Source organism: Macrotis lagotis, chromosome 2 (assembly GCF_037893015.1).
Source record: "Macrotis lagotis isolate mMagLag1 chromosome 2, bilby.v1.9.chrom.fasta, whole genome shotgun sequence".
NCBI lineage: Eukaryota > Metazoa > Chordata > Mammalia > Peramelemorphia > Peramelidae > Macrotis > Macrotis lagotis.
Genome location: NC_133659.1, coordinates 230,003,179 through 230,018,751, shown reverse-complemented (window position 1 = coordinate 230,018,751; position 15,573 = coordinate 230,003,179). Strand labels below are relative to the sequence as shown.

General features: G+C 35.2%; 1 protein-coding gene across 2 annotated transcripts in view; it reads right to left on the bottom strand.

Annotated features, from left to right (window-relative positions):
- Positions 1–15,573, bottom strand: part of MXRA7 (matrix remodeling associated 7) — a 49,288-nt gene that overhangs the window by 31,648 nt on the left and 2,067 nt on the right. For both annotated transcript variants that reach the window (XM_074225100.1, XM_074225102.1), the window contains exon 2: positions 4,079–4,139. In XM_074225100.1, coding sequence (XP_074081201.1) covers positions 4,079–4,139 — 61 coding nt within the window. The remainder of the gene's footprint in view (positions 1–4,078; positions 4,140–15,573) is intronic.

Here is a 15,573-nt window from a genome sequence, read left to right as displayed (position 1 = left end):
CCTAATGATAGGAAAAAGTCAAGCCACATTTTCTTCTCAGACTGGAGCTTTTCAAGTGTGGCATTTATAAGAAGACAAAGAAATCTAAAAAGCCCCCCTGGAGCATAGGGATAAAAGGAACCAATTCTAGAAATACATTTGAAACATGTGGGTTTATTCTTTACCCTCGACATTAAAATCTAAAGGAAGCTATCCTACTTCCTCAAAACTGGTTTCTAAAGTTATGGATTTTTCTGCATTATACTCTAGATGATTAGACCCTTTACAGTGAGATAAAAGTCTGTTATTTAGTATCATTTCGTACCTTGGAGCAACATTTTTAAACCTATTTTCTCTTTTCACTAAAACATCTCACCCTAGGTTATAGGCAGATAGGTGTTCAAAGAACAAAAGGTGGGGGGAGGGACCTAAAAAAAAAAGATTTTTTTATTAACATCTTTTGTTTCTTACATCTTAATCATTAATTTAGAACATGCATCCTGACTTGTAAAAAAGAAAAACTCTTTTACAATAAAGAAAAAAACAGTCAAGTAAATCCACCAACAAAGTTAATGTATTCATGTGCAATATTTTGTAATTATAGTCCCCCACTTTTCTATTCAGGATACTTTCTCTCAAGAAATTCTGTAAATTGCAGAGTGTGGATTAACTGAATGGGTATCCTGAAAACATAAGGAATAATTTTAAATTGAGGATTGATAATCTATATCAATCTATTTATTAGTAGGATATATATTATATTATGTTGTGGGGGGCAGTGCTAAGTGCTAGGAATATAAAAAGTAAAAGGGAGTCCCTGCCTTCAAGGAGCTCACAATCTGGGGGCAGCTAGGTGGCACAATGGATAGAGCACTGGCCCTGGAGTCAGGAGGACCTGAGCTCAAATTCGGCCTCAGACACTTAATTATCTAGCTGTGTGGCTTTGGGCAAGCCACTTAACCCCATTTGCCTTGCAAAACCCTAAACATACATATATATATATACACACACACACACACACACACACACACACACACACACACACACATAATCAAACCATATTTAACAGATTTTTCCAGTTCATTCACTTGTATTTTCAAATCAACTGACCTCATAGAAGTATAGAAGACCAGCTTAAGGCTTTAAGGTCTGAGTTGACTCATGAATTTATGAATCTGCTGCACAAGTGGCCTTGAAATTCATTTAGTCTTACTCTCTCATTTTATAAATGAGAAAACTAAGGCTTAAAAAAGACCAATTATCTAAGATCATGCAATAATTGTAGTTCATAGGTTCAGATCTCGTCCTCTGACTCCAAATCTTTCCACTATGTTCCATGCTACCTCTATCTCCCTATTTTTTGTGTCAGATATCACACAAATCATTGCAAATTTAATCAAACACATTATATTAAGAGACACATAAACATAACCAATCCTGCCAGGGCATGTAGTTTCAATGACAAGAGGCCTTTGTCTTCTAGACTTATCTGAAGTCAGGGGAGATGACTGGGTAAGTTGTGTCAGTGACATAAATCACTCTAAATACACTAAATACAAGAGAAGAGCTGTGGGGCCCCTCTGATATTCTCTTCTGAAAGCTGAGACCATAAACTTCCCTTATACTCTGCATGTCAAACCTATTGGAGAGAGACTCATGAGACCAGAATGTTTAGTTTGGGACAGCTCAAATAAAGGCACGAAAACAAAGCATACTTCAAGAGGTGTCTGTGAGGACAATTTGGACTGTATGTTAGTGTGCTTATAAATGTTTAATAACTAGCTCTCTAGAAAAAATTCTCATAAACATTTTTAAGTTTCGTTTGCTGATTTCTTAAGTCTGGACAGCTGACAAAACCAAGCCCTGATTTGTAGAGTCTGATGACTTCTGAGGTGTAAAAGCTCCACAGTGAAAATTTAACAATTGACCCTGGAGAATCAGTTCCAACTATATATAAATATATATTCCGGTCTGGAGGGACTGATTAAAACCTGCAGAGGTTCTCCTCCAACATCTCTCTAGTGATCTCTATCAAACACTTGTTTTATTTCCTTTTCCAGTCCCTCAAGGCGCTGATCAGTATCCTGACATTTCCCTTCCAGCAGCCTTTGTTTTCAGAGAAGCAACAGATTTCAGAAACCACAGCCTCTGAATGCTGCCTTAGCTCCCAGGTCCAGAAGGGAAATGAACAACTCTGAAAGCAAGCATTCTCCAGTGGAAGGGCCTAAGTCCCTTCCTGACTTTCTCTTATAACCACTCAACCTGTGTAACTCCTAGGCCTTCCTCAATGGTTTGTATTTATAGCAAGTGATAGCCCTGCCAGAGACCCCAGGGATTGAAGGACTGTGTATTCCCAGCTCTGCTCTGAACACAGTTGCCCAAGTTATTGCATTCCTGAAGCCTTCTATGTCCATTGCTGCTGCCAGCTGCAAATTTAAAGTTATAGCAAAATTATTTCTATGGCTTTGAATGAAGTTAAGAAGCTTGAGTTCAGAGCTCCTATGGACAACCAGGTGCAGCCAGATTGCCTTTCACCAATGTTAGGTCTGAGTTTTATGATTTTTCTGCTGCCTCTCCCTTGATTCCTTTCCTAAGAGGCTAAAGAGAAGGCTGATAAACTACTCAGAAATCTCCCCTGAAATCTTAAGTTCTAAAATAACCATGTTTTAAAATAACCAGATTGTTCAAGAAATATTCATAAAGGAGAAAGTCACAAAATAAAGGAAAATCAGTCAGCATCCAAGTATCAAGCATTTGCTTTGAAGTAACTACAGTGGGGAAAAGGGATGGAGAAAGATAAGATATACATATATAATATATATTTATAGATATATATATGAATTGAAGATAATTTGGGGGTAAGGTGCTGTTGTTTGTTCCTCCATCTTAAAAAAGGATTAAAGACATCACAAGGTGATATCTCAGTCTGTGCATGAATTAGCACTTTGAGTGAGGGGATCAGGAAGGGCTTCTTGTAGAAGGCTGATTCTAAAATGAAAGGCCAGCAATAGGATAATGATTGTTGTTGACTAGGATAATGATTCCTTAAGGAAAACTTTATCAGCAGCTGTATTGAAGACTATAGAACTACAGGGACTGAGTAAAAATGGTGGAATTAGGAAAGCTGATCTTTAACTTTCAAAAAACTTGATTTGGGGGCAAGAACTCATATCACAGATTGGCAAAAATGGAGATAAATATGAGGTGGATTGTTGTTGCGTGACGATTAAAAGCAGGAGGATGTAGTGAATTACCAATATAGAGCATGCTAGTGAAGCAAATGCTTTGTCTCAGTATACTGAAGCCCACGGTAAAACTATTTCTTGGTATTTCTCTACAATTTTTCCTATCTAATCCACATTCCACATTCCCCCAGCTTCCCCAACTTAAAGCAATAACAACTGTAGCTGCCATACCCTCTATACTGTAATAAATAAATAAATACTACTGTGCTGAATTTTGCAGCCCCTAAAGAAAGGATGCTCCTGGATCAGAAGCTGTTTCATTGTCTTTGTACTACCAACACCCAAACAAGTGCTTGGCAAGTAGTAGGCTCCTAACAAATGTTTGTGGTTTGCTTCTATTCCAAAGAACATCTCAAGGCAAGAAGTAGAAGAGCAAAGCTGTATGACTATAGCTTTTTTTTTAAGGTTAAAATTGTAGCTAAGTTCTTTGGGAGGTTTAGAATCAGTAGAAGTGGTACAGTTGCTTCTGACTCATGGCCTGGGAAAGGGGTGGGAGTGGGGGCTGGGGTTCTTGGCAAAGATGCAGATGAAGAAACTGAGGCAAACTGAGTTAAGTGAATTGTCCAGGGTCATATACCTCTTAAGTGTCTGAGGCTAGATTTAAACTCACAAAGATGAGTCTCCCTTTCTCCAGGCCTGGCATTCTATCCACTTTACCACCTAGTTACCCTTGGAATCAGTGGATCTGGATTCAGATAGCAACTCTACCACTATTTTTGGTATATGTGTGATCTTGGACAAATCACCTTTTGTTTCCTCAGCTGCCTTATCTGTCAAAGGAGATTAACCAAGATTGACCAATAGGCTTTAAATTCTATTATCAAAGGAAGTCATTCCCACTTTCTACCACTTACCATCTTCTTCTAGTTTGGCTAGTACTGGCATCTTCTTACTGTCAGAGTTTGACTGTTCATCCTGAAAGGCAAATGGAAGAATTCAGGACACAGAACTTTGTGCTTCACTTACAAGGGTATCATCATGGATAGAACACTAGTAGTCTTTACCTCTTACATATATATATACACACACACACACACACACACACACACACACACACACACACACACACTAACTGACCTATCATGGGCAAATAAATTATTTTGCTAGTTTCCTCATCTGTAAAATGGTTATAGAAGACCACCTTCTTCATGGGTTTGTGTGAGAATCAAATGATGTGTAGGTAAAACAATTTGAAAATTTTAAAGCAATTTACAAATCAAGGCTTTCCCAGACTGACTCAGCTTTAATTCTGAACATCATCTCAGCACCCTCAGCTGAGCAATACTTCCTTCCAAAGCCTTCCTTTACAGAGGTTTCAGAGCTTTGTGGGTAACTCTTCATTTTTCAGCAGCAGCTTTGCTTGGTTTGAGGGAACGTTATGCTCCTGCAAAACTACCTCTTTCCAGCCTCCTTTTGTTCAGTTTCCCTTCCCATATCCCTATTAGACTGTAAACTCCTTAAGAAAAGGATTATCTTTTTCTTATTTTTATGTTCTGTGCTAGTACAGTGCCTGGCAGTAGATGCTTAATAAATGTTTATTGACTACTGACAAATGTTAGTTATTATTATGATTGCTATAATTATACTCATTACTACTGTTAAACTTGAGCTGTTACTATTATAATTATTATTACTCTAATTCTCACCTTTCTCAATGGAGTTCACTTAGAAATGGTCTTGGGACAAATAACTGCAATTATTCTTTTATATCTAATATTCTGTTGTAAAGCAGTGGCTTTTCCACTGAGTTGAATAAAAGTATTGGATTGTATTTTCTGTAAAGTTGCTGAAAGCATCCTTGGGAAAAACAGGATATCAGGGAATGACATGCACCTCATTTTGTTCCCACATGATTTGTATCTACTTTGCTAAATCTCTATATGGTGAAAGCTTTTTGTTTCAAGTAGCTTGGAGATTATAAATATTTGGCATTGGCACAGCTTTTTAAAATAGTGAGTTTAAATTTAATGATAAATACTATCTTTGGGTGATTCAATCTGTGAAAATGTGGTAGAAATTTATCAGTTGAATTCTCCAGGATATATTCAGTTCTGTCTTTGTAGAATGGGGACTGTTTTCTGTCAGTCCATGAAAGATAGTGAGCTTTTGGTGTATAAATTTTAGTTTCCAATTCTAGTCTTGGAAGGCACTAAATTTTTACATGAGCTGATGTATTTCACTTTCTACTATTTTCTTGTACAATCTGAACTCATTAAGTATAACCATTTTTAATTGCTGATGGCAATGATGTAGGTTCTGAATTGCCATCATAAATTCCTATTCTTGACAAACCAATTCATCATTCAGTCATGTGCTTGATACTTTTACGCTGAAATGTTAAAGGCTAGGCTCCTGTAGAAGTTGCCCATTCTTATACCTTAACTATTTCATTAGCTTCACCTGAAAGTAAATACTGTAAGTTACATTCTCATCTGTAATATTATTCAAATTCTTGATTAATCAGTCAAACTAAAACTGATTCCCTGACAGTTGGCACTCAGGACATATTTTAGACCTCTTCTCCAAATCTAAGCCCACTGAGATCTGAAAGTGACTAGGAAAAGTGGGAAATCAGTATTTCAGTATCATTACAAAGAATTCTGCTGCTTCAAATGAAAGCATTCCAGATCTATTATTGATACTAGGATCAATTAACTGTCCTCTGCCCATGTGTCTTCGTTCATAAATAGGACAGTGCCATCTGAGTTCCCTAATACCTGGAAGGATAAAATTAAGCAATATACATTAGCTAATTATATATTTAGAACAATTTATTACTAGGAAATTCACCTCTTGTGAGTCTGATAACAGACTGTAAACTTCTTAGAGAAAGAACCGGCATCTTATTTGATTCTGGAATTACTAGCACAGTTCTTTGCACATAAAAATGTTTTTTGAGTCGAATGATAGCTTTATCAACCTATTTGATTGCTCCTTAGTCTCCTTGCAGAGGCATTGCTTCTACCATACTCTTAAGGGGCAGCTAGGTGGCACAGTGGATAGAGCACTGGCCCTGGAGTCAGGAGTACCTGAGTTCAAATCCGAGCTCAGACACTTAATAATTACCTAGCTGTGTGGCCTTGGGCAAGCCACTTAATCCCATTTGCCTTGCAAAAATCCACCATGCTCTTAACTAAGTATGGCCAAAGCTACATTCTCCCTCTTCTCTCCATGCTCTTTTGGTGATCATCAGTTCCCATGGCCTAATTTTCATTTTGAGCAGATGACTCACAGATCTACAAAAATCTAGTTCTTCGTCTATATTCTGAGTTCCAGCTCCACATCACCAACTGCCTCTTTGGAGATTTCAAACTGGATGTCTTAAAGACATCTCAAACTCAGCTGCCAAAAACAGAAGTAATCTTTCCCCCTAAGTCTAGTTCTCTACCAAATTTCCCTATTTCTTTTAAGGTTACCACCATTCTTCCACTGGCATTATCCTCAACTCTTCCTTCTCTCACATCAAATCTTTCCATTGCTAACTCCACAACACTGCTTACTATCCCCTTATTTCATACCTTCCTCTCTTTCTCTTACCCAGACTATTTACAATGACTTTTCAGTTTTTCTCTCTGACTCAAATTTCTCCCATCTCCAATTCATCCTCATCTAGCTTATCAAAATGGTTTTCCAAAAGTGCTGATCTGCCCATGTCATTCTGCTATTGAATTATTAGTTCATCTCAGATAAAATACATATTGTTCTGGCTTTTAATGCCCTTCACCATCTGAGTATTTTCAGATTATTACCCAAACTTGTCTCTTTTCCTCAGCCATAACAATTATGTCTGTGCCGCTACACTGGTTGCCCTCCATGTCAGCAACCTTCCACTTCAGGAAGTAACTCAGACACCCCCTTCTACAGGTACACAAGGGGTTCTTAAATTCATAGTCTGTGAACTTGCTTTTAAAATATTCTAATTTCCATTCAAATAAATTTCTTTTGTGATTCTATCTATATATTTTGATTTATGCATTTGAAAACTTTATTCTGGGAAGGAATCCACAGGTTTTATTAGTGGGGGGGGGGGAATCTATGACTCGGAAAAGTTTAGGAACCTCTGTTCTACAAGGAGCCTGTCCTAATTTTGCTTCCTCTCATCTCTGCATTTATTCACAACATGATTATACATTTACATGTTTCTCCACTCTGGTCCCCCAATTATTAGTCATGAGGTTCCTAAAAACATATTTTTTCTTTTTTTTTTCATTTTTCTTTCTTCAGTGTCTGTCAAATAACAAAATAACAAAAAACCAACTAAATTCTTGTTAATTGATAGATAATATTGCTTTCTGTTTTTATTCTTATTAGGATGACAATCATTGTAGGCCTTTTGGGACTAAAACAACATCTGAGTTTCAATTTTGAAGTCAAAACATCTTATAGCCTTTGTAATTCAAAACCCTACTGGTCTGTTGCTCACAATTCTAAAAGAATTTGAAGATAAAGGGATAGAGTGATTCTGCTGGTAAGAGGTAGTCTCCAAAAAACCAGGGTTTTTAGTCATACCTTTGTAGGGTTATAGCAAACCCACTTGTGGTGTGGCTACTTATATGATTAGAAAAGGATCATAGGGGCAGCTAGTTGGTGTAGTGGATAAAGCACCAGCCATGGAGTCAGGAGTACCTGGGTTCAAATCTGGTCTCAGACACTTCATAATTACCTAGCTGTGTGGCCTTGGGCAAGCCACTTAACCCCATTTGCCTTGCAAAAAACTAAAAAAAAAAAAAAAAAGTCTTTGAAGCTATATGAGACTGGCTATTATGATATAACATCCTAAGTTTATGTCTGATTTTTTTTGTTGGTTTGATAAACTCTCTTCTTAAGTTATAACTTTAATCTAAACCCTACAGTATTAAGTAATTCCTAGAACTCTTTTGAACTTTCTGGAAGAGTTTCCCCAAAGTCTATTTAGAACCCAGACTTCAGGGCAACAAAATACATTTTTCTTTTATGATTCTATTTTATAGAACAAAAAGCAAAAAGGGGTGAGTTAAGAACATAATTTATGTTACTTTTGGGGGGGGGGTTGCAAGGCAATAGAGTTAAGTTACTTGCTCAAGTTCACACAGTTAGGTAATTATTAAGTATCTGAGGTCAAATTTGAACTCAGGTCCTCCAGACACCAGAAACGGTACTCTACCCACAACTCCACCAACTTATATATTACTTTTGAGAACCATTCCCTGAATATAAAAAAGATTTTTTTTCATCTCCTTATTTTGTAAGAAAACATAGTTTGTGCCTGATAAAGTGATTTCTTGATAACTATACTTGGTTTCTATCTGCCAGAAGTTGCTCAGATCTGTACCAGAATAAATTTATATATTTCAGACCTGGTAGAATCAATAGTCAAATACGCTAAGAGAATGTATTGCTACATAACAGAATTCAGTTAAGTTTTACATTATAGTAGCCCATTGAGAGTAAGTCTGATTTTCTTCAGGCAGAGTCAGTGAATATTCTTGAATTTGAATGTATTTTCCCTAAACCAGTAAGAGGTATTTTTCTTCTGTAATTTCCAAATCTATCAATAATAATAACAATAACAACACTAATAGTAATAGCTAGTAATAATATTGTAAAGATTTGCAAAGCACTATACATATGCTATCTCATTTGATACTCACAAAAAATAATAAAGCGTCTGAAGTAACACTTGAACTCGGGTCTTTTTGACTCTCTTTTGCCAACTAGAATGAAATAAATTAGGAATAAGGTAGTTTCCAGGAGTTTTTCACCCCAGTGTAAACTGTGTTGTCTAAGAATTGAGAGTAAGCATCCTGATGATACTAACAGTAGTTAGCACTAAAATTTACAAACATGATTATTATTTCATTTGATTCTCACAACAATGGGGGGGTAGTACTAGGAATTATCTCCATTTTACAGATGAGGAAACTGAGGTAGACAAGTTACATGACTTGTTCACAGTCACACAGTTCAAATGTAGATGTGTTATGTGTCTGAGATTTGGACTCAAGTCATCCTGACTCCAGTTCTCTTTTCATGAGGGCCACCTAGTTGCCTATTTTGATAAAGGTTGTAAATAGTCTATCATCCAGTAGAGGAAATAAGTATGTTTTCCCTCAAACCCCCACCTATTATTCCCCTTCCCTTAAGAAAACCTTTTACTGGATCTAAAACTCAACTAATGCTAACCACACCTCCTATAGCTGCTGTAAATGGTGTGCTAAAGAATAAAGGGATATGAAAGTTAAGAAATATTTCCTTTTTCCTATTTCACTAATTTCAAGAAAAATGATACATGGTCTGAGGCTAAGTGTTTCAGAGTTAGAGGTAAAGAGAAGCTCTGTTCCTCTTTCTTTTCCCTTTTGTAGGTGACCCAGGTAACTTAAGTGGCTTCTTGACCAGCTATTACTTGACTTTTTATGTGCAAAATGATGAAAACTGAGAAGTAAAATGGCTACTATGGTTTCTCCTGTTTGTCAGTCTCAGCAAAAGGTATTCTAGTCTGGTTTATATTAATCCTAGATTTATGCCTGTATAGAGTTCTCTCATGTATCATAATCTTTCCAAGGAGTAGCCAGAAAACAGAAAGTTCTTTTGCCCTAAATAAAATTATTCTCTTTTTTTGGAAAAGTATACTTGAGTACCATGGTTCTAAGCCTAGGATGATCATTGGCATCAGGAAATCTCCAAAAGACAAGAAGCCTACCTTTTGTAATTTAAAAAGAAAAACTCCCAACAAAAATTAAAAGATCAATTAAAGATCTTAAAACAAAATATTGACATTCAGTCTTATATTGATAATTACTTTTCAATCATCTTTGAAATGAAAGTTCCCTCTGAACAATTTTATTTCAGTAAATTTGTACTTTGTGAATCTGTACTCGTCAAGAATAAAAATTGCATATGTGCTTCAAATTTGAATTCAAAGTCTTGAGATTAAATAATTAAATAATAATATAATAATACTGACCAGTCTAATATCTGTGGGTTCCCAGGGTTAGATGTATAAACAGCTGGAATGGAAAAGATACTGTACAGAGACTCTGCAAGTTCCAGAGGATTAAATTTCATCATTAAAAATTCAATCCCTTCAAAAAACACATATACATCTATTTGGAAGCATGATATCTCTTGTGAAAAATTGCCTAAATAGTTAAGATATGTATATTCTGATATTTTGAGTTGGTCTAATTCTGATAAACTATAAAAACTTTGGAAAAAATTAAATATTTTATCTGTTTTTAATTCTGAGAAATGTCTGTGAAAAGAGAAAATGAGTTAAGATTTGAAGCCTGAAAATAACTGAAATTTAAAATATTCTATCTATATGTACAGAAAAGAATTTAATATTTGCTGATTGTCCACATGATTTTTTAAATGGCTTTTGTATTTTAAAATTTCAAATGACTAAAAAAACTTTATTGATATAAATTTATATATAGGCAAAAACATTTGACATTTATATAATTTGGATATGAGTTTGTCTAAATAGTTTCCCTGTAATATACAGAAGCTCTATATTCACACTAGCATAGACAATTCTAGCATCTAGCAAAATACTGAGAGCACAGTCCTGGTAGTTTCCAAAAACAGAAGCTAAAGATATTAGAGGCTTTTCCCTCTCCATTGTCCCCAAAATGAGAGGATGGGAATTCTATTGTAGCTTGTATGACATTTCTTTTTCTGAATTAAAATAGTGTTGTAAATATACAGCAGATACTTTGGAAGTTTTTACACCTACACATTCAGAGCCTTTGCCTGAAACTACATATAACCCCTGCCATAATGAATAGAAGTGTGAATTATGATAAATTTGTGATATATTTCCATGTAATCTTCATACTGTTTAAAATGGCAACTTTCACCACAATTTTCAAACTAAAATTCTATGTCATTAAAAAAAATTTTTTGTAGTTTTTCATTTGTATTATTGATGCTTGATTTGGAGTGCAAAATAGAAAAGGGTATGGTATATCATATGCAAGAGACGAGAACTGAATTTTTAAAAGAGAAGGAAAAATGAACTGATAATGAAAAGAAAAAATAAAATTTAATGAGTATTATGTAATATGCATGGTGGTGAGGCATCAGAGGTAGAAAGTCAGTCTTTAAATTAATGGAGATCAGTGGTTGAGTCTACCATCCTGGCCATGTGACCCTGGACAAGGGACTTAATCAATCAATCAATTGTCCTAAGCAATTCTCTAAGTCATTGAGTAGGAAAGTATCAGCCTTCATTTGTAGAAGGAATTTCTTTACTAATGAAATCACAGGGTCAGTCATAATATATATGGTACAAATGCAAATAATTACAGTGTTTGTATTAATGACATTGCCTTTGCTTTAACAGTAAGCATTAGAATTTACTGTGTGAAGGGAAATCTCTTTTAACTGTAAGTTATATTAATGTACTGCTTATATTTTTATTTTAATATTGGAAAATAATTTTTTATTTTGCTGAATCCAAAAAACCTATTGTGTTAAGGGAAAATCTGAAATACTAAGATTTAAAACCTGTTCTGGGTAGATAATTTGAATTGCTTTATTATACCCTGAAAATGATGTGAAATTTCAGTGCACAAACTATCTTTCTTTTCCCCAAGTTATCAGATCTTTAACCAAAATTCAAAAGAACTTGGATATTTTAATTTTTAGGAGGACATTCTACAATTTTTGGAATTAGACCTGATGCAACAATATATGTTTGATTTTGGTTTTTTTATAATATTCAATTTGTGAGAGTTCTCTACCCACTCTAAAACACCCTCCATTGAGCTGTGTCTCCCTATTACTTCCAGGATCAAATATAAAATCCTCTGTTTGTTGTTTGTTTTTTGAGGCAATGGAGTTCAGATTAAATAATTTGTTCAAGGTCACCCAATTAGTAAGTGTCTGATGTCAAATTTGAACTCAGGTCCTCCTTACACCACAGCTGGTACCATCTAGCAAAGGACTGAGGGCACAGTCCTGGTAGTTTCCAAAAACTGAAAAACTCATTTCTTGCTAACTTTTCTTTCTAATTCCAAGAGGCCTATAAAAAGAGGTTGTTCAATGTTATTATTTCAAATTTTGGGCAAGATTAAGCAGACAGATGAGGAGTATGACCTATGTTTGAATGAGTCCAAGTGTTTTGAGCAGAGATAAAAGCCCTGTTCATCACCATCTCAAATCAGCCCTATGATCAGCACTATAGTCAGTATGTCAGGATCCAAGTTGCTGGCATCAGAGGTTAAATCTGTTTGTCAAATGGCAAGTTCTGATTGTGCCAGGATACACAAAATATTCACAATCAGATAGATCTTTAAGATCTCAGGTGATAGGGCAGCTAGGTGGCGCAGTGGATAGAGCACTAGTCCTGGAGTCAGGAGGACCTGAGTTCAAATACCACCTCAGACACTTAATAATTACATAGCTGTGTGACCTTGGGCAAGTCACTTACCCCACTGCCATGCAAAAAACCAAATAAAAAGATCTCAGGTGATATCCTAGGTGTTTCTTTCCATTTCTACAATAATGTTTTAAATTTATTCTGAAATGACAATCATTCAAGTACCTTTGAACATGGCTAAGTACATGTACAATTGAGATCATTTGCCCCAAGTTCAGGATCTCTTTTCCTTATGTACTATTATGATTTTGGAGGATTAAATTATGAAAGAGGGGATATTACAGAGGCCCATTATTAAATAGAATGCCAGTCAAGGAGTTAGGAAAATATGAGATCAAATCCTATCTCAGACATTTTACTAACCCTATGACCCTGGGCAAGTCACTTGACCTTGTTTGCCTCAGTTTCCTCATCTGTAAAATAAGCCAGAGAAGGAATGGACTAACCACTCCGATATCTTTGCCAAAACAGCAACAACAACAACAACAAAAATCCCAAAAGAATCACGAAGAGTCTACTGTGACTGAAAACAACCAAAGAATACAATAGTAGAGGATTCTAAACTCTTGTTCTAGATCTACAGTGGATAGAATTAAGAAATTGAGTTCAAATTGAATTAAAATCCTATTAGTATCATTTGTGTGATCTTGGACAAGTTACTTAACTTCTGTTCACCTCAGTTTCTTGAACTGTAAAATGGATACCAACCTTGGAGGGTTGTTATGAGAATCAAATGAGATAATATTTATAAAGTTTTAGCAACATGACTGGTTATATCAGTGCTAGTTTTCTTTCCCTTCTCAAATTCTGTTTAGCAATTCCTTTCTGCAAAATGTCAAGTACAATAATGACTATCTGATATGGAAAACAAAGGTCAGGAGTACCTAATTTGCTGCAAAATGAAATAGCATAATAACTCTTTCATCACCTTTGACTATACTAGATACTCAGAAAAAAAAAGACAGAATAGGCAATGCACAATTTTTAAGCAAAATCTGCATAAGAAATATATACTTAATAAAATGAATAAGGCCAAACCCCCACAAAGCAATACAATAAACATAAAAGAATTATTCTTTATTCTCATCTTCAGAAATAGAGAGAGAAAAGAATATTGAGCTTTTCAGGCACTACCCCTGCACAAAATTAGTCAAGTGAGGACATTTTGCTGACTTATATGAAAAATAAATGGGCCTGTGCGGGAAATTTTTTTTAAATGCTGAGCATATCTCTTTTGTGCCAGATTCCTAAAAATCCCTGATCTCTCCTTAGCTTATAAGCCACACTAAAATGAGGCCAATGAATAGTTGCCTATAATAATGCTAACTGAATTGCCAGACATCATATAGGTATGCAAGTCCTTCAGACAATCCAAAAAAAAAGTCTTCTCTTTTTTCCCTCATCTTTCTTACCCTAAAGTTTATACATACATACATATGTATATAGACATATAGCTGTCTATATATATATATATGTGTGTATATGTGTGTATATATATATTATACATAATATATATACATATAATATCTTTCACTTGTTCTGTTACAACAATGTACATAATGGACATTCTATAGACAATTCTCAAAATGTCACTATTTATACCACAACTCTGGATTACTACATTTTTAGTCTTGGTTGTATAGTATAGTTCACTGCTGAGCTGTACAGGGGCAACTAGATGGTGCAGAGGACAGAATACCAGCCCTGAAGTGGGGAATATTGAGTTCAAGTCTGGTATCAAACACTTAATAATTACCTAGCTGTGTAACCTTGGGCATGTCACTTAATCCCATTGCTTTGAGGAAAAAAAAAAAAACATTATTGAGTTGTACAGACTTCAAGGGTTTAAAAGGAAAGATATCCAACCAAAGAGCTGCTGGAGGTAATAGTCCACTGGAGTTAGTAAATGAGCTTCTTAAATGGCCTCTACTCCCTGTGTGACTTATTCAGATATCAAATACATCCCTCAAAATGCTGAAAAGTGAAAGTATTAGTCAGATACCACTTCATATCCAGCAGACTAGCTAAAATGAAGATGAGAAAAATGAAAACATTTTCATATTTTCTGAAATGTGGGGAAAATGGGTATATTAATCCATTGTTATGAAGTTCTGAACTAGTCCAATCATTCTGGAAAGGAATTTAGAACTATGCCCCCCTACAAGTAAAATTTTAATTTAATATAATAAAAACTTTTGTACTATTAAATAATGGGTCTTACTAGGGCTCCTTTGACCCTACTAGGCCTATACTCTAAAAAGATCAAAGAAAAAAGAAAAGGCCTGATATATGCAAAAAATATTTACAGCAGGTCTTGAGGCAAAGAGAATTGGAAACTGAGGATACAGATGCCTAAACATTGGGGACTGGTTGAACAAGTTGTGGCATGTGAATGTGATTGAATACCATTATGTTTGTAAGAAATGATTCAGAGAATGGTTTCAGAAAAGCTTCAGAAAACTTATATAAACTAATGCAAAGTGAAGTAAGCAGAACCAGAAGAACAATTTACACAGCAATATAAATTTTATAAAGATGATCATTGTGAATTAATCACCTCTGATCCACTCCATGACCCACCATGGTGCAAAGAACTCATGATGAAAAATGCTAGCTCCTGATAGAGAACTGATGGACTCAAGACTATAGACTGAAACATTATTTTTTCTCTTTCTTGTTCTGTTGATCCTAGAACATGGTTAATGTAGAAATTTGTTTTATTTGTAATGGGTTTGCATCTTCTTCCATTTTCTTTTTAATATTTTACCTAATTCCAATTACATGTAAAAACAATTTCAAGATCTTCAAAAAAAAAAGTTTGAATAACAATATCCCTCTTCCTTCCCCTCTCTTTTCTGAGATGGTCAACAATCATCCGGGTTACACATAAACAATCCTTCCTGAGACAGTAAACAGTCATCTGGGTTGTTCACCTTCAGTCGTGCAAAACACATTTCTTGCCTTCTTAATAGGTAGGAGAAGGGTTAA